The 24,021-nt window shown below is 55.1% G+C and overlaps 1 protein-coding gene across 2 annotated transcripts; it reads right to left on the bottom strand.

Moving 5' to 3' along the window:
• Positions 1–505: 505 nt before the first annotated feature.
• Positions 506–23,591, bottom strand: LOC132509728 (suprabasin-like). 2 transcript variants are annotated; one of them, XM_060131078.1, is made up of 13 exons: positions 21,788–23,591; positions 20,298–20,363; positions 20,145–20,189; positions 11,959–12,018; positions 11,367–11,474; positions 8,167–8,214; positions 7,932–7,979; positions 5,127–5,183; positions 4,762–4,809; positions 2,547–2,618; positions 1,504–1,527; positions 1,352–1,399; positions 506–813 (listed from the first exon to the last, which is right to left on the bottom strand). In XM_060131078.1, the coding sequence occupies exons 1-12, from the start codon at positions 22,712–22,714 to the stop codon at positions 1,352–1,354; spliced, it is 1,551 nt and encodes a 516-aa protein (XP_059987061.1). In that variant the 5' UTR covers positions 22,715–23,591; the 3' UTR covers positions 506–813. The 2 variants fall into 2 exon arrangements, with proteins under 2 accessions (XP_059987061.1, XP_059987062.1); XM_060131079.1 differs by lacking the exons at positions 20,145–20,189; positions 20,298–20,363; positions 21,788–23,591 and adding an exon at positions 12,599–14,221.
• Positions 23,592–24,021: the final 430 nt, after the last annotated feature.

Below are 24,021 nucleotides of genomic sequence, written 5' to 3'. Positions count from 1 at the left end.
CCCTGTGGCTTTTTCAGGCCAGCGGAACATCCGTGACTGCTCCAAGTGCAGTAAGCCTGCTAGTCACATGTAAATTGGGCAAAGATGATTTTTCACAGATGGAGAAACCCAGGCCCGGTGAGATCCGCTACTTCTCATCAGGACATCCCAGTCTTCTCTCTCTCGGCCCATCCTGTATACCCCTCTCAGGAAGAAGGCGAGTTACCTGCCCCTGAACCTCCCTCTTCCCTCCTCCCTGATCCAGGCCATCAGTGTAGTATTAAAGAATAAAATTTGCCAAAGTTGGGCTTCCCTGGTAGTGCAGTGGTTGAGAGTCCGCCTGCCGATGCAGGGGACACAGGTTCGTGCCCCGGTCCGGGAAGATCCCACATGCCGCGGAGCGGCTGGGCCCGTGAGCCATGGCCGCTGACCCTGCGTGTCCGGAGCCTGTGCTCCGCAACGGGAGAGGCCACAACAGTGAGAGGCCCACGTACCGCAAAAAAAAAAAAAAAAATTTGCCAAAGTCTTAGGGAAACAAGACTCATGTTTTATTTCCACAGAGAAACTCTAAAGTAGGACGTGCCTCCTGAATTTCTGTCACGGTAACTTCAGGTCACAAAATGGAGCAGGTGAAGCAATGGCTGGTGTATCCACTGAGGCTGACGGTCAAGGAGACACCACAGTGGGTGGGAGGAAACAAGGGATAGACAGATAGGTACCCAACCTAGAAAAAGCAGGTGTTAGCACCCATACCAAGAGCTGGGGGAGGGGCACAGTCAGGTCCCTTGATGACTGACGGTTCTCAGGGCTTCAGTCGCAGTTGCAAGTGATTTTCTAGAAGACAAGAAAAGAGAAAATGGTAGAACACGGCCACTCCTAGAGCTGCTGAAACCAGGCATCCTCTCACCCAACTTCTGCGCCCACAGTTCCCTCGTGTCCTGCCTATGTCACCTGCGGTCCCCTCACTTTCACTCCTCCCTAAAGCAAATATTACCTCTTCCCCACCTGCGACTCGCGTCTTTCTGCCTCTGAGCCTTTAAACCCGAAAGGTTCCCCTCACTACAGTCCTCCCCGCCCCCGCCCTACAATGCCTATCCTGTTCCCACTGCTTAACCGAGCCTGCCTTGCTCTTCTCTGGCCCTGCCTCTGTCAGGCCACCACCCAGCACTCAGAGGGTGTTCCGAGTGTTCTAGGTCATCTTCTCATGAGTTTTTCTCCACACCCCACGCTGGGGTCTCCTCCTTAATACCTTTAGTGTGTCCACCCAGAGCAAAGGGAGGGCCAAGCCCCCAGCCCTCCCTCCCCCCGCCCACCCCCGGGGCGGCGGGCCTCAGCTCCTGGCTGCAGCCTTGCACAGCTCACTGACACTCACCTACCAAAACTTCACCCACTGCAGCAGGTCAGGTCGCGCCCGGGAAGCCTGCAGGACGAGGAGAATGAGTGGACAGAGCGCCGTCCCCGGCACACCCTCTGGCCTCAGACCCCTTCTCTCGCCAGCCGGATTTTCTCTGCCCCAGTACTTACCGAGGAAGAAACCGTGACTCCGCACTGTAAAGAGAAGATCAGAGGAGGTGAGGTGAGGACCTCAGTGCCCTCTCTGTTCTCGACCATGTCCTTAGGGCTCAGGAGGGGCCCATGGCGGGGACAGGCTCAGGTCAGGATCACCCCAAAGGTCCTTTGGTCTGATTGTGGCCCTTCAGCCACAGCAGATATCTCACCCTGAGCGCATTTTACCCAAGATGATATTGAATATGGTCCCTGAGCACACACTGACCAAGGGGGGTGAAAAGAGGAAAGGTAGGTCTCCCTCTGCCTGCTAGGGGGATAGAAATTGGCCACGAGCAATGGGCAGAAGTGGATACCCACAGGTAGTGTTAACTACATCTTCACCTCCTTTCAGTCAGCAGCTAGTTTCTGATCTCTCAGTAGAAGTCCTCTCCCCAAGGAGAGGGGAGGGGAGAGGACTTCTCTCCCTTTATTACTCTGAGAGATGGAGGGATAATACTGCCTGTTCGTTTGTGCGTTTCTAACCAGCCTAATTAGTATGTAGCACATTCATTTACTGAATTTATCAGATTGTTTTCTTTGCACCCGTATAAAACAAAATCGTCACATTGTTTTTCCTGTTATCTCCTTTGTGAAAGGAAGCATTTATTTTCCCACCAACCAAGAGTCTCTGGGCTGGCCTCCTCTCCCCAAGAAAGGTCAGCAGACCAAGGAAACCTGTCTGTCTGTTTTGCCGTGTGTCGTGTGATTTTTTTTTTTTTTTGAGCCTTATATTCCTCACTGAGAGGATTTGGGTCCCAGTTTTCTCCATGGCAGGCGATGCACCCACGGCTCCCCTAGAACCTTTTCTGAGTGAGTGGGTGTGACCCTTCTACCCTTCTCTTCCAAACTGCTCTCAGGGAGCTGGAGTCCCCCTGCACAGGGGTGGGGAGACATGACTATCAAAGCGAACAGGATTCGGCCTCAGCTAGCCTACCCAGAGGACCTTGGCAGTGAAGGCCTCCCCTGTCACCCCCAGGCAGACCCCGTGCAGTGGGAGTCAGGAAGGTTGCAAGCCTTACCTTAGTGGGGATCTGGGCTGAGTGCTGCCCCCCACTGGCAGTAGGGTATTTCTGCTGGTTATAATCGTAGCTCTGCGGAAGGAAGCAGGGGGCGGGAGAGAAGGGATGAAGGCATTTTGCTCCCACATCCCGGCCCTGGCTGGACCTTTCTCAAAGCCCCTGCCTCCTCCCCTCCTCGTGTCATGTGTTTTCTTCTACAGAATCTCCTTGAGCCAGAGTCCACGCCCTCACCTCGCTTTATGGTCCCAGCCCAGATGGCCCTGCCTCTCTCGTCCCTCTCCACCTCTCCCAGCTCCTCAAGTGTCCCTGGGGAGGTGAGGCGAGGAGACCAAGGAAAGAAGTGAAGTCTGAATCAGGTGGTCGGGTGGCAGTTACCTTAGAAGCTACAGCTGCCGCATCCTGGCATCCTGTGCCAGGCTGAGAAAATTACAGAACGGGGGGCATGGGGAGAGAGAACTGCAGATTGGCCAGACCCGGGAGCAAGGCTGAGAGGAACCAGGGACCTTCTAGGGCCTCCTGAGGGAGGGGCTCACCTGACCAGCAGCGCCTACCCTCCTCTGGTCCGATGACGCACGGATGCAAAGGGAGAGGGCGCCACGGTGAGGGTGGCTCCGTGGTGCTTCAGGCCTTGCTGGACTCTCGAGGCTCCAGCATCCCACCACCCAGGCTCTGCCCTCCCTTTAGAGCCCCAGCATCCCGCCCAGCCCACCCCACCCCTCTCAGTGGTCTGTGATAAGCGCTGCCTACAGAGAAGGCCTGGAGGAAACTGATGGCCCAGATAGACACAGGACAGATCTCTACACTCAGCATTGGGCAGCCAGGGTAGAGAATGGGTTGGCAACACCTCCGCCACCCAGGCACCTGGAGCCGGAGCTAGAATAACAGATGAGCGGTACCCGCACAAGCTCCCGGGGCAGAGCTGGGCACCTCAGCCCCAGCCCGCCTTCTGCCTGCAGCAAACCCCGCTCCCCTCACAGGCCTTTTAATCCCTGTTCCCAAATGCTGTTCTCTATACGGTCCTTGGAAGGATGGTCTGTTATTCATAGAGGCGAAGTGGAGTACGTTAGGTTAGCTCTGGGTCAAAGGAGAGAAAGGAAGGGGAGAAATACAAGAAAGGAGATGGAGTCCCCTTACGAAGCACTGCAGGTGCGCTGGCCACCTCCCCTGCCCCGATCGAGGCAAGAGGAGAATCTCCTCAGTAGGAGGGAAGTTTAGTTCCTGCCATTGTCACTTCTCTACTAGAAACACACACACACACAAACACACACACACTCACTCACTCTCTCTCTCTCTCAGGGTCAGAATGTTCTTCCCAAGTCTGGCTTAACTCTCTGCCTAATCCATACCTGAATTCTAACCCCACTATTAGGCCTTACACCGTGGGCACAAACTGGTAGACCGTAGGCCTCCAGACATTTTTTGCTTGGTCCACATGTTTAAATTAAATTAGTTGAAAACCAGATTTCTAGCTTTTCTTGAAAAATCAGACAATGTGGCCCCATCTGTCCAGCCTCACGTGCCCACATGGACAAGTGAGTGGGCAGCCCTTGCCTCAGTGCCCAAGCGTCCTGATTCCCGAAGGCCACTGGCCATGCGGAATGGACGTGTGGCCTTTGACAGGACCCAGAGGCCCTGCCCATCCTTCCCAGAACCCAGATAATCAGACCCCCTGCAGCTGCCTGCACTCGACCATGACCCTCCGTCCTCCCCCCATGCACACTGCCCTCCCGCCGCCCTTCAACTTTCCTCCTTAGTGACCCCTTTCCAGCTCTGAGAGTTGGCCCCAGTCCCAGGTCCCTCCCTCTTCCCCACCCCATGGTCCCCTCCACCTGCTCGTGGCAGCTGTGGCTTCCCCCAAGCCAGGCCACGCCCAGCCGGAACAGCAGCAGGCGGAGACAGTGGCTGGCTTCATGATCTTGTGCCTGTGGAGGCCCTAACCCTGGACCTTGGCTTTTATCCCAGGGAGGACCTCCCACTCTGCTCCTTCTTCAGTGACTCACAGCTTCCCTCTCCCATCCCACCTCCCCTGGTGAGGCGTTGCGCAGAGGGAGGAAAGTGGGAAGGGAGGAAAGTGGGAAGGGAGCAAGGCACCCCCCCTCAGCAGGGACGGGGAGGAACCGGAACAGAACCTGCAAGCCACTGCCCAGGGCCCAGAACCCCACGTCCTCAGAGCTGAGCTTCCCGACCCTGAAATGAGGGGTCCCACTGCCCTTACCTCAGTAATTGCTTTCCAGTTCAAGAAAGGAGTGCTTTGTTTGAACTTCTGGAGGGAGAAGGAGAGATGAGTGGGCCATGAGGAAAGAGAATTCCAAGGGTGGAGGGGGGCAGCTGGTTGGGAAAGTTTGGCGCTGGGTGTAGTTTGGGGTTAGATAAAGATAAGCCTACCGGAGACTGAGGGTGTCAGCATTTCTGGTGGCATTGGTGATAAGACTTGGGTGAGATTACCTATCTCAAAAGTGAGAAGAGGGGGAATTTTGTGACAGGTAGGCTGGAGGGAGGGGTAGCTGCCTTGAGGGAGGGAGGGGAAAGGGACAGGATGACCAGGATCCTCAGTTCTTCAAAGACGGAGAATTCTCCTACCTCCCAGAGTCGACAGAAGTAGAGGAAGATGCGAGTCCTGAGGTCTGGGACTTGGTCCTGTGGATGAAAGTGGGGAACAGGTGAGCAGGGAGTCTGACCCCTGCTCCCCTAAGCCCCTCTGCTCCTGCGACCACCATTCCTCAGCCTACAGGATTCACTGTGACTAAGGTCCAGGGGGAGCTGGGTGTCTTTAGGGACACCAGAAAACTGTTTCTGGAAACAAGGAGAGAGAAGCTAGGTCTCTGGAGCCACTGACCACCCCTCCGCCACATACACAGCACACGACACCATTCTTCTCTAGCCCCATTTACCCCCCGGCCTCAGGCAGAACACAACTGTGGCAAAACCTCAGGACCAGAACCTGCCCCTGACATGCCCACCTTTGCACCTGTCACGCCACCTCCAGCCCATCTCCCAAAGCTGTAGGGCTGAAGTCTCCCCTTCCTAACCCCTCCTGGAACAACAGTGCAGATGTAAGAAAGGAGGAGACACCAGGAGTGTGGGAGAGCTGATATTTATTTCAAGGACAAGGGTTGAGATTAGTGGGGAGACAGTGGCTTCCCTGGTCAGGGGGACTTCCCTGGTGGCGCAGTGGTTAAGAATCCGCCTGCCAATGCAGGGGACATGGGTTCGAGCCCTGGTCCGGGAAGATCCCACATGCCACGGAGCAACTAAGCCTGTGCGCCACAACTACTGAGCCTGTGCTCTAGAGCCCACGAGCCACAACTACTGAGCCCGCATGCCACAACTACTGAAGCCCGCGCACCTAGAGCCTGTGCTCTGCAACAAGAGAAGCTACCGCAATGAGAAGCCTGCGCACGGCAACGCAGAGTAGCCCCCGCTCTCCGCAACTAGAGAAAAGCCCGCGTGCAGCAACGAAGACTCAACGCAGCCAAAAATAAAAATTAAAATTAAATAAAAATTTTTTTAAAAAGAGAATGGGTGGGGCCCCCATCCATCTGGAGGTCACGGGGTGTGAAAACTCCTCTGGTCCTGAGCAAAGAAATAAGTTCTAAGGGGGAGGTCAATGACTAGGAATTCAGGGACTAGTGGACCAAGGCAAGGGTAGATTGGACCCCGGCTCCGGAAATCCGCAGGGACCTTTTGGCCCACGGCTGTCATCGGGGCAAATCCAGAGAGTCCAGCTTGGGCTTGAAACCCACCCCACCCCCATACTTGCCAGGAACGTTTGGTCCCCCCTCCTTACTCCTCACCCTGGCTGAAGTCCTCGGCTGCCTCGTCGCCCCTCCCTCCGCCGTGAAGGAGCTGGGGACGCTCCACCCTCTTCTCTGCCCACCTCTGTGCTGCCCCTTCCCTAGGAGATCCGATCCTCGGGGGAGCCACCCCAAATGAATGCCGCCTGACTGCAAGCACTCCCCTTACTGCCCCCCTGGATGTGCAAAAACGTTTGGCTGTCAGTCCTCTGGCCCTCTGGGAAGTATCTGTGTGTGCCCTGGTTCTCCCATCAGACCCTAAGTGCCCCCTGCTCAGGGGCCTGGTCTCCCCGTGGTCCATGGTAGGGCGTCTCACCCCTACCAGAGACAGTTCTTTACGAAATAGAACAAAACAGTCTATTTTGTGCATCCAAAACAGGACTCCGCTGTAGCTGGGAGCTTCTGCATCTCCTGTCCTTCACTCCCCACCTTACTGCCAGAAAGTGACATTCCTGAGGGCTGTCCCTTTGCCTCCCCACCTGCCACCAACCCCCTCCCTCACAAGTTCTGGAGGGCAGGGGTCCTAGTCTGCCTTCTTTTACGTGAAGGGTCAGAAACTACACTGCTCACAGGAGCCAGGCGGGTGGCTAGAAGAACTGTGGTGGGCGGTGGGAGTCTGACCAAGAGGGGCCCGATGTTGCCATACTGTTCTTTAAAAATGAATCACACAGTCAGTGGGCCGCAGATTGCAGCTTCTGCCTTTGGTATCTGGATTGTTTGTTTGTCCTTCACCTCCTCTCTCAGTCCACACCCTCTGCTCTGGAGGTACCTCTGCTATTCTGGTGTCAAATCAGCCTGGCCAGGGCTTCCGCTGCAGGAGGAAGGGGTGGGCGGGGAGGAAGGAGAAGCAGGTTCTGGGCCCCAAGCGACTCCTAACATTGCATATGTGCAGGGCCTGGACTCACGACACCGCCAGGCTCTCGGTGTGTTCGCTTCCTTTTCCCATCTCTCTGGGCGTCAGTCCTCAGGTGGTCTTTTAGCTTCGCCTGATGATTCAGTCCGTCCCCTACCTCTGCCTCTGGTTCCTGAGGATTAGGCCTACTGACTCTCCCCTTAACCTTCTGGTGTCAAAGCGGACACTGAGGTTCAGACCAGTTCGGGTCTGCATGTTGAGACATGAAAGAGGCCCATTGCCTCCTCGTCCCCCCACTCCCAGCTGCTTGCAAGTTCCCCCTCTCTTTTCAGGTCTCTGCTGTCCTTCCTCCTTGTTTTCATCTTTTCTTTTTGCAGTACGCTTTTATTTTATTTTTTATGCGGTACGCAGGCCTCTCACTGTTGTGGTTTCTTCCGTGCGGAGCACAGGTTCCAGACGTACAGGCTCAGCGGCCATGGCTCACAGACCTAGCAGCTCCGCGGCATGTGGGATCTTCCCGGACCGGGGCACGAACCCGTGTTTCCTGCATCAGGCCAGCAGACTCTCAACCACTGCGCCACCAGGGAAGCCCCTCATCTTTTCTTTTTAAAGCACTGGCTGGAATGCTGTCTTCGTGACCATCATCATTGCTCCCTGGCTCACCAAGCAAGGGTTTAGCTTTCTTCTCTATATCCCTTCTCCCACAAAGATCAGAATGAACGGCCTTCCAGCCCTTACCTTGTTGATGGTGTCCCAGTTCATGAAACCCAGCTTGGATTTTAAATTCTGCAGAGAAAAAGAAGGAGAATGACCAAATAGGGTCATCATGTAATTGGCTCAGAGCCCCAGGACAAGAGAGGTCAAGGGCCACTGCTGACAGTCATCATAGAAAGAAGACTTCAGCCTGTGGGACCAAGGGACAGAGGTTTGATTTTGCAAAGGAGAGCGAGCAGAGCACTCTTGTCGAACTCACCTTCCAGAAAGTGTCCAAGCCGAAGAGCCCAGGAAACAGCTGAGAGTTCTAAGGGACGATGAGAAATGGGATGAGAGTAAGGACCCACGCTGTGAGCACGAGGCAGGGGCAGGAGATGTGGGTGTCGGGCGGAGGCAGCCCAAGGAGGAGTGACGTCCTCATTCACCAAGATGTTGGTTCTATTGACAGCTTCCCCTCCCCCGCTAGACCCTTGCCCCTGGGTGGGGAAAAGGGAGCTGATGGTCAAGGCTCTACATCCTGTCGTGCTTGCCACCTATCATCCCACTCCTGGCCCACCCTTCTCCGCCTCTGGTCAAGCCACCTTCTCCTCTTCTCAACACAGTACCTAAGAGCCCCACCTCCAGAAAGCCTTCCTGGACTGACTCGCTACTTGCTCAGCAGAATAACCCCACCCAGTCCCTCGAATCATATCCATATTCGTGCTCCCCCCCATGCCCTGCCCCCCCAAACACTGCTAGTAGCCAATATGTAGTCCCACTGTGCACGGGGCACTGCGCCTCCACCCGCCACTTTCCCACGTGGAGATGCCTCCACTTTACAGATGGAGAAACTGAAACGTAGAGCTGTCCAACAGCTTTTCTCAGCATCTGTCTCCGTGTCAGACTCCAGTGTCGGGACTCTGAACCACCCTGATGTGATTATGATGCAGAAAGCGCTGCAGTAACTGAGGGGGGTGAACAAGTTAGGCTTTGCTGTCCCCATTTTACCAAAGAGGGAGCCTGGGCTCAGAGAGGTTAATCGACTTGCCTGATGACACACAGATGACAGGTAACGCAGCTGGCGTTTGAACCCCCATCTTCTGAATCAAAGTTCGCTGCCTTTCCACTTGTCAACCCTGCCTTCTTAAATATGGTTTAAAAAAATATCCCCTTGATGATTCTGTCATTTTTGTCTGTTTTTCCACCTCACGATATATTGAAGACTTTGGTAGTATAAAACTAGAAATAGAATTACAAACTGGGAGAGGGTTCCTTAAAACCTGTCTACCCATGAAAGGTGAGTATCCCTGATATGCAAGGAGCTCTCCCGAGAGCCTTCCAGGTGGCATCACCACCCCTCGCCTCCTCCTCCCCGTTAGGCGTGCTCCTCGCCCTGTGGGCCCCACTCACGGGCTGGCAGCCTCTCCAGGATGCCTGTTAGAAACCAGAATCTCAGCCCCACCCCAGCCCTGCTGAATGCGAATCTGTATTTTCACAAGACCTCTAGGTGATTCCTGTGAGCCTTAGCCAACACTTCCTCTGTCAGCACAGCAGTTGCTGAGGGAGAGGCAGATTTCCAGAATAACTAGGAGGGAAATGTACGCTCTGGAAACAGTTTCCATGTACGCACTCGAAACACTGTTTCCAGGTACGCTCTCGAAACACTGTTTCCAAAGTCCTTCAAAGAAGTCACCCTAATACTGTTTACCCGCAGGGTATAGGACGTTTGAAACAATCATGTTTCTAGAAGGATTGGTTTTCATAGGATTTTTCACAGCCCCATCTGTGGTATAAAGTGAGGTATATCATGTAAGGATCTGCAATTAATTATTACTTCGGAGCTGGTTAGTCTTTTCAGGAGCATGTGTTTGGTTTCTTCCCTCTAGATTGTAAATTCCCCAGAGAGGGGGTTGGGACCAGAGCTAGCCTTAGGAGGGGGGGCCGGAGCGGAGTTGCCTTGAGGAGGGTGCACAGCTGCCGTGATGAGCTGCCGTCACTGCAAGTTCGCCTCTCACCTGACCCCCAGATTCCCCGGACACGTGGACTTCACTGCGTGGATTATCGCACGGCGGGAGAGAGAAAGAGAAACTCTCATTTCCCACGAAGACACCTAGTCCAGTCCCCAGACTGCAGCATTTTAACTCCGTGGCTGGCCCGGGTCCGCCGACCCGGCGGCAGTCAGCCCATTCCCCGCCCATCCCTCAACGCCTCTTGTTTTCCTTCCCACCGTTCGGGGGCAGATCTGCACAGACACGCCCTCGCCAGACGCTCACCTCCGGTTTGTTCCCACCACTTCCACCCCTGCTACCCAAGGAGGAGCTGGTATTGTATCCCAGCAAAAGGGAAAGCGAGAGTCCGTGTGGGGTCTCCAAAGGGCTTGGAAGGGCCCAAATCGTTCCCAAAATAGGAAGTCATCCCATAATAGGCACTATGATATTTTAACGCCCTGCCCAAGCTCCACACTGTCCCATCTTCAGCCGGTCAGTCACGGAGGGAAGTTATTCGGGGCACGGAGAAGGGTAGGTGTGGCCACGTGTATTTGGAGATGTGGGGTAATTGGGGGATTCTGAGCTGCTGCCGTCCAACCTCCACTTCATGCCAGGGGTGGAAAAGCCACTGGAGACCAACTTCATAAGAGCCGTGACCCTGGCACCCTGGGGCTCCTTCGGCCCTCCTCCTGCCTCTCCTCACCCCTCACCCTCTCCTGGAACCTAGAAAGGGGAAGGGACCCCTAGAATCCTTACCTGGGAGTAACCGCCTTGATCAAAATTTCTAGAGTTTTCGAAGGGTCAGTTGTAGGTGGCGGGGGAAAGCAGGTAGTACAGGGAGCAGTAAATTAACACCTGGCTTTTCCTTGCCTGAGACCCTCCTCTTGCCTGAGGCCTTGCCCAGATCCCCAAGGAAGCCAGCTGTGCCCCCTCTCAGCAGGACCCCTGATGGGAGTTCCACCCCAATCCGGCTGCCAAGTAGTGGTCCCCTCCTGGCCCTCTCACCCCTCACGTAGGGACACTGTATTTGTTAGCGTCCACACCTCAGCTCTGTAAATGTCCTTAAGTTTCCACGTGCGGTTCTGCCCCAATCCTCCTGGGAGCTTCCCAAACAAGTGTCATGTTTCCCTGTGCCCACCTCTCTTGCTCCATCCACTACCCCAGCTCTAGTCCAATTCGCCAAGTGGACACGCCTGCAGAACTAGAGGTCAGACAGGAGACAGGGCAGCCCCGGCATCAGGGAGTGGATGACGAGGGGCTAGAGTGAGCACAGTAAGCAGGGCACCTCTTCTGGAAATTAGAGGGCACATTTAAGCCACACTTCCTGGTGAGGCTGGGAAGGTGGGGAACAGAAGCTGAGGGAGCCCAGGATGACAGCTCCGGTGACGCCACCTACCCTGGGGCTGGCAGCTTTCGGGAAGACCTCGGAGTGGGTTTCCTCAGCAGGGACCACCAGGGGCCCCACCTCTGCCTTCAACAAAGGAGAACTTACCCAGTGGAGCTCAGAACTGCCACCGCTGCTGCTGTTGCTGCTGTTGCTGCTGCCGCTGCTGCCGCCACTGATGCTGTCACCGCTGTTCCTGCCATCACTGCTGCTTCCCTGAGGGTCAGGAAGAGACCAGAGTGAGGTCTAAAGATGAGGACACCAAGATTGCTTTCCTCCCTCCCCGGCCTCCCTTGCTCAGGAATATTTCCCGCCCAGTCTGAGAGGAGCAGAACTTCTGCAGAATGCCCCAGGTTGTCCTGTCCTCTTACCCCAGAGTTGCTAGAGCTTCCACCTGAGCCAGATGGTGGGCGGTTGGTGCATTGCAGAGGGAAGGGGACGGGTGAGGTTTGAGACTTCAGTCAAAGCCATCCCCACAGGCCAGGCTCTCCTGCTTCCCTGGCTTGGCCTTCTTTCCCATCGCATCTCTCTTCCATGCCCATCTCACTCTTCCAAGCCTCCTCCCCACACCTATCTCTCCCCTGTCCGATCTGCCTCTTCCCTCAACCCCTCCCCTGCCCATCTTTCTTTCCTCTTCGTCTCTCCCACTTCCTATCACACGCATCCAGACACCTCTTCTTCTCCAGACTCTTCCTCTTACCTCTGCATTTGGGTTGTCGCTGCTTCTCCTTGAGCCATAAGGAGGTTGGGCCACAGCTGCCTGCAGGGAGGGTGAGACTGAGCATGGGATCGGGACGGACACGAGGGAAACGCCAAAAGTGTGGGCTTGAAGGGAGGGAGGTGGCAGGCATCAGGGCCAGGGTGATGTCCTGATGTACCTGAGTGTTGGTGCCTAGGTTGAATGCCCCTCCATAGCCTTCGTGGCCCCAGGAGCCTCCCTGAGAGTTGGTCCCAAAGCTGCCACCTGAGCCTCCAGAATACACCTGGTCCCAGGGAATCCCTGGACCTCCAGGACTGCCTGGAGAGCCAGAGGAGCCATGGCCTCCAGAAGGAGGCTGCCCATTGGTTCCCTGCAAGAACAACGTGGCTGCACTCAGTGTGTGTGGCCACCTCCCTCTGGGATGGGGTAGGACAGGCAGAGCAACTCAGAGAGAGGAGCCACAGGGAGAAGCAGGTGGAGAGAGACCTCAGGGTGGTGGGGGAGGGATGCCTAATGTAGAAGGAAACTGGCCCAGACAGCCACCAGTAAGGGAGCCCTTCCTCCTATTAACTGCTTCCCAGGACTCTCAACCCAGCTGCCCGCAGCCTCCCATTTCCACACCCGGCTTCCAGCCACTCACCAAAGCACCGTTGCCGCCAGGCATCCCCTGCGAGGAGCTGTGGGCAGCGTCCACTCCGTGCTGAATGACATTCTCAGCCTGTCTGCCAGCCTCACTCCCAGTGTTTCCAAGAGCATGGGCCGCTTCCTCAACCCCACGGGCGAGAGCATCCCCCACGCCGGGGCCCATGGTCTCCTTGACTCCAGAACCCGCTGCCTCTCCATCCCCTCCGCCAGTGGCCTCCCCGACTCCGTGCTTGATGGCCTCTCCCACTTCTTGTCCAATGGCCTCTCCCACCCCGTGTCCAGTGGTCTCCATGGCCCCTGCTCCAGAGCTCTCCCCTCCACTCAGCAGTAGGCCAGCCTCCCCACTGCCCAGGCACAGGGCCAGCAGGAGGCAGGCCAGACACCCCTGTAGCTTCATCTCTGCCTCGTTCCTTCTCTCCTGAGTGTCTTCTTCCCACCCAAGTTTACTCGCTTGCCCTTTCTCTTTCCCTGCGTCTGCGTGCCCTCCTCCCTTCTCTCCTTCCTTCTGACTTCTCGTTCTCCCTTCCTCTAGGTCTGCAGCCTTCTCTCTCCTTTCCCAGATGTCCCTGTTTTCCCAGAGCCCTTGTCCCCGCCGCTACTCCTTATACTGTAGCTTGGAAGAAGGTGGCAGGGCTGGGCAGCCCAGAGTCCCTCCCCCCAGTGACTCAGGCCCAGCCACCCATAGGTGAGCTGTAATTGTGAGTCTGAGAGCCTGTGTCGAAACAGAGAGGGAGCCCGTGCATCAGGGAGGGAGGGGCAAATGGGATGAGACCGGTGCCAAAGTGTTCCCATTTCCCAACCCCAGGAGTCTGGGGCGCAGGGTAGGAGGTCGCATCTGAGGTGATAGGCTGGTAGTGTCTCCTAGAGGTGGTGGGGTGGGGGGGACTTAGGAGAGAGGAATCAGGCAGGACCTCATCAGGGGGGCGAGGGTAGGGAACCAGCGGGATAGGACCCACCCTAGGTGTAAGCCAGCCTGGGTCGGGGACGCCAGAATGGCAGGACGCCACCTGCCGCTGCAGGTGCCCTTCCTCAGCCTTCCTCTCCGTTTCCATCGGCCTTTGTCTCTCCCATCTCTCTCCCCTCCCATACTGCCACCTAAAGGTGACTGCCTCACACTTCCACACCTTCCAGCCACAGAGAGCCTGGGACCCGGGAGACCGCCCTCGATGGGGACGCCAGGCATCTGTCGGGGAAGGAAGTGGCTACGACCCTGAGAGGGGTTATCGGGGCGTCTCAGTTAGCATCCCGGCTGCTCTGAGCTGAGAAAGCTGGGCGGGGAGCTGGGGAGCTGGGCAGGCGGGCCACCCCCAAGGAATGAGGGGGCGGGGAAGACCTAGGGAGGGAGCTGCTGACCCAGGCACCCATCCTGTTTACTGGGCCTAGTGGGGGCACGTGTGTGAGCTCACGGCCTGCCGCGAGGGCTGGGACTACACCAGCGCACCCCCACTGTTGCCCCCAGCCCCTCCCAGAGGGGCCAGAGTGGCACTGGCAAGGGAGGAGGGGTCAGCACAGGGGCAGGAGCCCCGGGTCAGCCAGTGGCCCTCTCCCCTGGGCCCAGCTCAGGATGCAGAACTCGGGCAGCCTCCCGAGGTCTCATCGCTGCTCAGCGAGCGAGGCTGCTTCTCCACTCCCAGGAACCCCAGGTCCTCCCACTTGGCACTGCCTTGTATCGCTGGGACTCATCGCCGAGTTAGGAGGGGCCGGTTTCTATCCGCCTTTCTCAGCGTCTCTCCATCAGTCTCCCTCTCCACCCCAACACCTTCACCCCAACTTGTAACACCCATCACCTCTCACGATGTAAACACAGTCCCTGTCTGTCCTCCGCTGCTCCTTCCTAGCTCCTTATTATCCCATCGCTGACTCTTTAATGATGATAATAGTGGTGGGGGTAATAACAATAAAAATAATCATCATCGCTGTAGCTGCAGTTTATCCAGGGCTTTCTATGTGCCCAGCACCGGACTAGGCACTTTAAGGCTCAGACAGCCCTGGGAGAATCGGTCTTATTCTCAGCCTGTCTGCCAGCCTCACTCCCAGTGTTTCCAAGAGCATGGGCCGCTTCCTCAGCCCCACGGGCGAGAGCATCCCCCACCCCGGGGCCCATGGCCTCCCTGACTCCAGAGCCTGTTGTCTCTCCATGGGATGACTCGGCGATGAGTCCCAGTGACCCAAGGCAGTGCCAAGCGGGAGGACCTGGGGTTCCTGGGAGTGGAGAAGCAGACACCACATTTAGGGACAGAGAACTTGGGGCTCAGAGGGGACATGGTGAGTATGCGGTAGAGGCAAAGCTAAGCCCAGCCTGTCTCATTCCTGAGCCTGGCTTACAGCGTATTCTGTCATCTCCGTGTCTCAGACCTTCCCCTGCTTTTCGAAGCCCTCATTCTTCCCTGGATAGAATTAGTTTGGATTTTGCTCCGGGGCCATGTAAGGGGCAGAGAGCAGGAGGAAATCTGAGGCCTCCGGGGTTGGTGATGGACATCCCAGCCCCCTGAGCCTGCTGCTTCCCATTCCCGCGGGGCAGGACCACAGGGCAGGAGGTGGTGTGCACGCTCACTGACTCCAGGACTCCTTCCCACACTTCCTTCGCGGGACACCCTCACCATGGTGTAGAGCTGCCCTCTCCCTTCTCTGTTACTAATATTTTTCTTTAAGCCAGCTTACTTTCTTAAGTATATTTTAAGAGAATACTTTATATCACCACTCTTAAGTGGAAAGCCAGGCTCACTGGCCCATATATAGAAAGAACCAGAAAAACAAAGTGAGAAGCAAACAATCGTGTTACATTATAGCTGGCGGCAGCTCCTGTACCCTCTTTGTTAAAAAGGGAGATTAGCAAGTATGAGAGAGGTGTTCCAGGCACACCAGCACAGAAATGGAGTCTTCCTCTTTACCTAATCAGAAAGCTTCAAAGAGAATTAAGAAAAGAGTAAATTTCTCACTGTGTGATTCAGACTTATTCAAAGCCATCCTCACGAACCACCTAAATTCTCCCATGCCACCAGCAGTCCCATGTTCTACCTTCTGGGAAAAACTACCCTCAGACATCCCTGGACCTGAGGGGTCACCTCAAATCAGTCTTAAGGCATATTTATTAAATACCTGTTGTGAACCAAACAGAAGACTAGGTGCTTTCACATGCATGATCTCATGTAGTCCTCACTATAACCTCGAGAGATAAATATTATTCCCATGTTACAGATAAGGTAACTGAGGCCTAGAGCTGTTAAACAAACATACAAAATCATATACAAGATCATGGTAAAATGGAGCTGTCAGGGCTTCCCTGGTGGCACAGTGGTTAAGAATCCGCCTGCCATTGCAGGGCACATGGGTTTGAGCCCTGGTCCAGGAAGATCCCACACGCCGTGGAGCAACTAAGCCCGTGCGCCACAACTACTGAGCCTGCGCTCTAGAGCCCGCAAGCCACAACTACTGAGCCCACGTGCCACAACTACTGAAGCCCACGCGCCTGGAGCCCGTGCTCCGCAACAAGAGAAGCCACCGCAATGAGAAGCCCGCACACCGCAGCGAAGAGTAACCACTGCTCGCCGCAACTAGAGAAAGCCCGTGCACAGCAACAAAGACCCAACGCAGCCAAAAATTAATTAATTAATTAATTAAAATGGTTAAAAAAAAATGGAGCTGTCAGAATCTGACCCAGGTAAAGGGGTCAGATTGAACTTGGTAAAGGGGACTTATTTTGAAGTAGCCCCTCCCCCACCCCAGGGTCACGGGGGAAGCCTGCCGCCCCTCCAGCAGAGGTCCCCAGCAGGTAGTTGCTCTGGACGAGGAGCTGGCCATCAGTGCTTACTAGCTGCGTGGCCTCCCTCAACTCTCTCCCTTCTCTGAGCCTCGGCTTCACCATGTCTAAGGGGATAATCGTGGGACCTACCTCGAGGGAGGTCGTGAGGGTGAATGAATCATGTCTGTAAGTGCTTAGCCCAGAGTGAACACCCAATAAAAGATGGCTGTGAGGGTCCCGCCCAGACTCCTCTCCCTGTTCTTGCACAACTGCAGAAACTGCCCTCTCCCTCTCATGCCCTCGCCTGGCTCTCCCTGTCTGGCCCAGGTGACAGGTTCTTGCTCACCCTCATTCCAAGGCCTTTCCCAAGTCCGCTCAGGCCAATAGGCTCCCCTCTACTAGTTGCCAGACAAGTGTACCCGGCCTCGACCCCTCCTCTGGAACCTCTTAGTCTAGGGGGAGAATGGACATGAAACAGGTAAGTATATAATTACAGCTTGTCACAGCACTGTGAAGACCGGTGTCAGCATGCCATGAGAGAGTAACAGAGGCGTCCCTAGGTTCAGGTTGGGTGAGGTTCGGGGAGGTGGGGCACACAGAGGCATAGAGGCAGGGAGGACTCTCTTAGCAGAGGAAGCAGCCCACCAGGCCTCAAGGCAGGACTGAGCCATGCCGCTTTCACCTTTAAGTCCTGGCTCAGCTCTTCTCTTCCAGAAGCCTCCCAGGATTGACCTCCAGCACATACTGATTATCCTATATCTCTTTGGCACTTCCAGGACCCCCAGCCAAGCAAGAACATGGGCATACAATAAAATCAATGAAAGCTTTTACTTTCTGAAAGAAGAATTCCCTTCTCGGAAGGGACTCCTCCAGTCCAGGTGAAAAGACGTCCAGCACAGAGTAGACCTTCAGGAAATGTGTGGTAGGAATGAACACTTCTACTTCTTGAAATGCATGAAACAAAGGTCTGCGATTTACTAGGAAATACATCCAAAATGTATCGGTACGTGGCTAGATGGCTAGGTGTGTGATGAGTGGAAGCGCGATAAAGCAAGCGTAGTCATGTGCTAGGGGTGGAATCTAAGTGGTGGGTATGCAGGTAGCCACTATAAAATTCTTTCATCTTTGCAGTAAAATATTGCCAGGGGAGAGAAGCAACACATGTGATTAAAATGGTGGTATTCTGGGGACTTCCCTGGCGGTCCAGTGGTTAGGACTCAGCGCTTCCACTGCAGGGGGCACGGGTTCAATCCCTGGTCAGGGAACTAAGACCCTTCAAGCCACACAGCGCAGCCAAAAAGAAAAAAAAAGTAAAAAATAAATTAAAAAACAAAACTTAAAAAAAAATGGTGGTATTCTACAGATAAGGAAAAACAAGGAGAACATAAAGCGCCAGGAGCACCACCTTTACTGTGCACGTCAGGTCCCTCCCCTCCCTGCTGTGTCATTTAGTCCTTATTGATGCATCGCTTTGTATTTGTTTTCATGTTCTGTTTATACACCTCATCTCCCCACGAAGCCTGTAAATTCCCCAAAGGGCAAGAACACTGTCTCTTATTTCTGGTCCCACGGTTGATGGAATTTTGGAGCTGGAAGCCATGTTTGCAGTCCTCTCCTGCAGACACCCACCCCCCTTTACATGGGAGGAAATGGTGGCCCCTGGAGGGGAAGGATGCGGCCTACAGGCGCACGGTTCTGACTGGAATGTAGGTCTCTCAGCGCTCAGGCCTGTGCTTGGCAAGTGTTCTAGAGACGTTACAGGCGACCGTGCAAGGTCAGGTTCTGGCAATAGACAGGCCTGCTGCTTTCTCCTGGGTTGCCCCCAGCAAGTGCCCTGGCCCCTCTGAGCCTTAGTTTCCTCATCCATACAATAGGGAACTTCTGCCTTTGGGTTGTGGGAGGCTTAAATGGTTACAGAGTATGAACAGCCCTTCACACAGTACCTGGAAGCTACGAAGTGCTCAGGATGTAGTGGTTGCTATCATTACTGGTCCGGGCTTTGAGCCGGGCCTTCTGTGTCCCTATTCCTGTCCTTGTAAAGAGGCCTCCTGTCATCCGAGTGGCTTCCGCCCTGAGCCTTTGGCCCTTGTCCCCAAGAGAGGACCTCCCACATGTACCTCTTTCCTCTCTCCTATTCACTGAGTCTCCTCCTTACTGATACTAAACAGGAGAGAGGCCTCTTCGTTTTCAGAATGTCCTCGGTAGCTCTTAGGCTGTTTCTCCCTCCACTTATTGTGTGTCCTTAGTCATGTTTCTTAACTTGCATGAGCCTCCATGGGATTTTCTATAACATGGGGCAATAGCAGTACCTCTTACCTAACTGGGTGGTTGGGAGGATTCGGTGAGGTCATGCAGGCAAAGCGCAGGGAGCCTCGCATGCCCTGATTGCGCAACACACACAAGTGACTATTGACATCCCTTTGGTGCCACACTCCCGAATGAGGATGCTACCCCCTTGGGCTTCACCAAGGTTCCTGCCACTTTTTCCCTGGTGCTTCTGCCCCCGCTACTGACCTGGAGGGGCTTCCCCTGCACGAATTTCCTCCCCGTGCTGAGCATGAATTTTGCACTAGTGAAGCATGGCTTGTCCCTGTGATGGCCCTCTTCCATCGGATCAGCCTGAAATCTCCAGCTCAACCCATCCTGTGCATCGGACCCCCCAGCGTCTCCGGTGAAGAAGCAAGAGGAGAAAAGACAAGCCTCCCCTCCACGAATCCCTCCTGAGGGAGCACAGTGAACCATGATGAGAGTACAGTGTGTTGTATTATCCACAAATCTCAGTACAGCCCCTTAAGGGACTCCAGAAATCTATACTCCTACTTCCCCCCGGTTCCTTCGGGTCATTTCAGCTGATACGACAACAGGAATGTCAGTCTGTTCAACAAGGCCAGTTCGTCAGTTTAGAGAATGATGTTGGTGAGGCTCTGGAAGAGAGGAGAGAGGGGGTGGATGCAGGGCACACAGTCGCAAGAACTCTACCCTCGTGCACCCTAGAGAGATGGGAGGGAGACTGACTACTCTAGCTCCGGAATTGCTTATGTTCTGGGGAAGAACATACGGAAGGCGGCACCTAGATTCAGGAAGAATAGGGAGACGGTCCTCCCAGGCAGAGGTGCCCGGGGCCTCTGTAGGGACAGAGAAGCCTTGTGTGTTTTGCCTGAGAGGATCCCCTGCCACCTCCACAGCCCGGGAACAAACAAGGGTGTGCCTTTGGGTTCCTGGCAAGTCTTAGGGCTGTTACACACCCTCACCCTTTTGCCCCAGGCTCAGGCATCTGAATGTACTAAATGCAAACAGAAGAGCTAGGACTTTCCTTTGGGCCCAGAGGGAGGACCAGCATCCCACAGGAACCTTTCTCCTGGGCTGGCGGGGCAGGTAGGTTGCCGTCAACCAGGGAGAGGACAGAGCTACAGGTTCCCGCCACCCAGCACGTTGCCACAAGGCAGCAGGGACAGAGCAGCGGAGGGATGCACAGAACAGGGAGGGAGTCTGACGGGAGATGCCGCGGAGAGGGGACAGGCACACAGAGGGGAGGGTTTCAGCAGCCCCTCCCTTCCCGGCTCCGAGATGTACACAGGACTTTTGTGCCTCAGTGGGAACAGAAAGCGCCTGAAAGATGAAAGCAGGATGTGAAGGGCAAAGAGCAGTGAGGAAAGGAAAACCAGAGCTGGAAAATGGGTTGGATGGTGTCTGCAGAGGCTGAGTGTCTGTCCACAGTGCAATTGTCAGTGAACAGGCAACGGGAAGAAGATGTAAGAGCATGTCCCAAGTAGGAAGTAGAAACCACGTGGGCACTCACCTTCCACAGAACTGAAAGGTCAATGAAGGGCTTGTTGACCAAAGCCTGAAATTCAAGGACGAGAAGGTTAGTCCCCAGCATCTGTCGCACCAGCCCTCCTAGGAGAGCCTCCACGCCACCGCCCCCCACCCACCCTGTGCTCGTGAGACTTACTCCAGATGTTAAGGTTGTGGTTGCAGCCCCTCCGTTCTGGTGAGTGAATCTGCCTTGAGGACTGCCCTGTGGATGAAGCCCAGGCTGTCATTACACGCCCCCCAGACCCTAAGGGTCTCCCAAGTTCCTTTTCCCCAGTGGCCAGCTTCCCCTAGGGCGACCGGGGCTGGGGCAGAAGGCATAGGCTAACCCCCTGCCCCTCGCTATCCAGAAAGGAAACCCATGTTGCTGTGGGGATTCTGTGAGAGATGGGAGGAGAAGCCAGGAAGAACGTCTGCCCCTACTGCTTAGTCTTCCCTCAATTCCCTTTTCTTTCAGTTAATGAGATGTTCTCAGTCACTGAGAAGGGGCCCGACTGGAAAGGGAACCCAGAGAAGCCACGCAAATACCAGGACCATAGTATAAGCCCAGCCCTGACTTCAAAGCTCCCCCTTCTACACACACGCTAACCTGATCCCTAACTCGGGGATCCCTGTCCTTAATGCTCTCCCCACTCAGCAGTGTCTCCCCTGCTGCACTGCTGCTGCCGGCCTCAAATCCCCAAACAAACAGCCCTCTCTTGGTCTCTATGTGGTGAATCCTGGCATCTAACTCAGAGCCCCTCCTTCACCCTGCACACTTTCTACATAGTTTCTTCCTCCCCACCCCACACCTCTCTGGTTCCGTGGCTGGTAGCCCCTGTAGCTATGGGCTTTGAGGCCTGGGCCAGTCCTCAAGGTGGTGCCCCAAAGAGTCCTCGTGGAGACTGGGGAGTGGGGACCTGGGGCAGGCGGGAGTCAGCCTTCTCCTGTTCCTCCTTGGAGCCTGTTACGCTGTGCGTGCTTCTGCTTGCCTCTCCTGGGCTCCGGTATCTATTCCCCCTATGTAAGTGGGGATCAGACATCCTCCAGAAGGCCTCCTCTGGTGGGGCGGTGGGGAGGAAGAGAAGGAACTCCGACTTGTGATTCTCCAGAGCTGTGTGCTAGCCACGTGACCTTGGCAAATCCCTTAAGCCTCGCTGAGCCTCTGTTTCCTTACCTGAGAATCAGGGAGTCCTCAGCCCACCTACCTCACAGGCTTGTTATGAACATTAAACAGAACAGGGCTTTTCTCCCAAAGCTATTCCTCAAGCTCCAGCGGATGCTCTGGCTTTTCTCAACACTCATTCTCTTCGCACCATGATAGACCTTGGCCTCAGTCACTGCTTCCTGTTCCCCAGGAGAGGCTTCACGTCCCTCCCTTTAGAGCTCCTTAACTAGGAGGCAGCCCCCTGAAGGTGGGGCTGGGTCCCATTCCCATTCTCTGATACAGGGCTTTGCAGATAAGATGGCTTAATCCTTCTGACCAGCTGACCACCAGCTCCTTTGTAAGGGAGAAGGAGGACACGGTTACAGAGCTGCCCAAGCTTCTTTCACCAAATGATAGGGACCTGGGCGCCCCAAATGTCCCAAGGGTTTAACCTCTCCCTCCCCAACACCCTTCTCCCCATTTCCCCACCCCTGTTCACCTACATTCAGCAGCTGGTTGGCTTCCTTGCCGGCTTGGTTGGTCCCATCATGAACCGTCTGATGCAACCCGTCCTCCTCCTTCCCGGCCTCGCCAGCAGCGTGGGGGACACCTTGGCCAAGTTTCTCCACTTCCTTTCCAGCCTGACCAGCAGCGTGGCTGACCCCCTGACCAAACTTTCCCACCTCCTTTCCAGCCTGATTAACTCCATGATGCCCCTCTTGGACTATTTTTTCTCCCTCTTTCCCAGCCTGCCCTGCAGCGTGGCTGACCCCCTGACCAAACTTTCCCACCTCCTTTCCAGCCTGATTAACTCCATGATGCCCCCCTTGGACTATTTTTTCTCCCTCTTTCCCAGCCTGCCCTGCAGCGTGGCTGACCCCCTGACCAAACTTTCCCACCTCCTCTCCATTATGATTAACTCCATGATGGACCCCCTGGACTATTTTTTCTCCCTCTTTCCCGGCATGGTGGACCCCCTGGCCAAACCTACTTGCCTCATTTCCTGCCTGGTTGACCCCATCGTGGACCCCCTGAATCACTTTGTTTGCCTCCTTCTCAACCTGTCCAGTAGCACTGTTAACCCCAGGGACAAACTTCTCTGCTCCCTTTCCTGCTTGTCCGGCGACATTGTTGATTCCATGGGTTACCTTGTCCAAGTTGTGGTTGAGCCCCTGGATGCCCTTGTCCAGCTCCTTACCAGCCTGGCTCCCCACACTGTTGAGTCCACTAAAATCTTTCTCCCTTCCAGCTTGAGGGATTCCATTATTGATGCCTTCCAGGGCCTTGCCCACCTCTCTCTCTGTATTGCTCAGCCCTTTGCTGATCCCTTCAGTGACCTTCTTAACGGGGTCAGCACCGGCCGCCCATCCAGGCAAAGGTCCCAGCAGCAGCAAGAGGAAGCAGGAGCTGAGCAAACTGGCAAGATGCATATTGTTGGGGAAGTGGGGAGGATGCAGAGAGGGGCCAGGGAGGCAAAGCTACTATTTATCCTCTGCTTCCTTTCCTCTGCTCCACCCCTCATGACTCAATTACCCTGTGAGGCACTGACTTGATCTCCAGTCAGTGAGGTAATTCCCAGGGAGATTTGGGGTTGAGCAATGAAGAGGAGGAGGAAGAGTAGGTGAGTCATAAATGGAGAAGACTCACATGGCATCTTTGCTCCTTGCCCAGCTCAGGCCCTCCACCCCGGAGCCCAGATGTCTGCCCTTCCAATCACTTCCCCTTTCTATTCCTCACCCACTATCCAGGCCTCCTTTCTCCCAACTGCACCTTCAGGCACCCTCCATCCCTGGGACCCAGGCCTGGTTCTTCAGCATCTTCACTCCTCTCCGGGGACCTAAGGATCCAGTTTCCCCAGCAGCAAGATTTTGGAAGGGTGGGAGGCACAGTCAGGGGGTGGGGAGCAACCCCGGGGAGTTGAGGGAATCATCAGACCTTGTTCTTGTTGTTTGTTGTTCTTGTTGACCCCCAACGCCCACACTTCTCATGCTCCGGCCTCACGGGTCTTCTCCCTGGTCCTCAAACACACCAAGCTCATTCCTGCCTCATGGCCTTTGCACTTGCTGTTGTCTCTGCCTGGAATGCAGAAGTCAGATCTTCACAAGGTGGTTTCCTCCTCACTCTCTTCTTGGCTCAAATGTCACCTTCCCAAAAAGACCTTTCCCTGGCCGTCCCACAGCTATACTCTGTAATATCATCCTTTAGTTTTTATAGCTCCTACCACGATCTGAAATTATCTTATTTTATTGTCTGTCTCACCTATCAGATAGTAAACTTCCAGAGGGCCTTTGTCTGTATTGATCATTGTCACGTCCCCAGCTTCAAGAACATTGCCTGGGGTTCAGTAAACATTTGAACAAATGGATGGATTAGAAGATGCCAGGGGAAGAAAGTCCAGGCCTGAGCCTGAGTCTCAGAGGGTGCTGGAGGGAAGGTTGCCTGTATCCCCAGAGCAGCACAAGGTCCCTTGTTGAGGGTTGCAGATTTTGGAGCCAGGATCACATTCTTGTCCTACCTCCCAGCCCTTGGGCAAGGGCAGGGGGCTGACTGCCATGAGCAGGGGCAGGACGCAGTGTCTCCTGAAAAGCCAGTTGAGGCAGTCGTGGGGAGGGGCTGAAGACCCAGGGCAGCAGAAGACTGTCAGCCAGAAGCTGGGCTGAGGGCCAGGAGCTCATCCCTCCTGCCCTCCTCCCCCTGAGGCCTCCTAAGTCCCAGCTGAAGCCTCAAGTGTTGACAT

Source organism: Lagenorhynchus albirostris, chromosome 19, assembly GCF_949774975.1.
Source record: "Lagenorhynchus albirostris chromosome 19, mLagAlb1.1, whole genome shotgun sequence".
Taxonomy (NCBI): domain Eukaryota; kingdom Metazoa; phylum Chordata; class Mammalia; order Artiodactyla; family Delphinidae; genus Lagenorhynchus; species Lagenorhynchus albirostris.
Note: the sequence above shows the minus strand (reverse complement) of the source record. Positions and strands in the feature narration are given on the sequence as shown.

Excerpts from the sequence above, each read along its gene's own strand:
- LOC132509728 (XM_060131078.1), bottom strand. The coding sequence starts at position 22,714 with ATGCATCTTGCCAGTTTGCTCAGCTCCTGCTTCCTCTTGCTGCTGCTG. Across the intron at positions 5,184-7,931 it reads ACTGGGACACCATCAACAAG|GACCAAGTCCCAGACCTCAG; the intron begins GTAAGGGCTGGA and ends TTTCATCCACAG. Across the intron at positions 1,400-1,503 it reads GAGTCACGGTTTCTTCCTCG|GCTTCCCGGGCGCGACCTGA; the intron begins GTAAGTACTGGG and ends CTCGTCCTGCAG.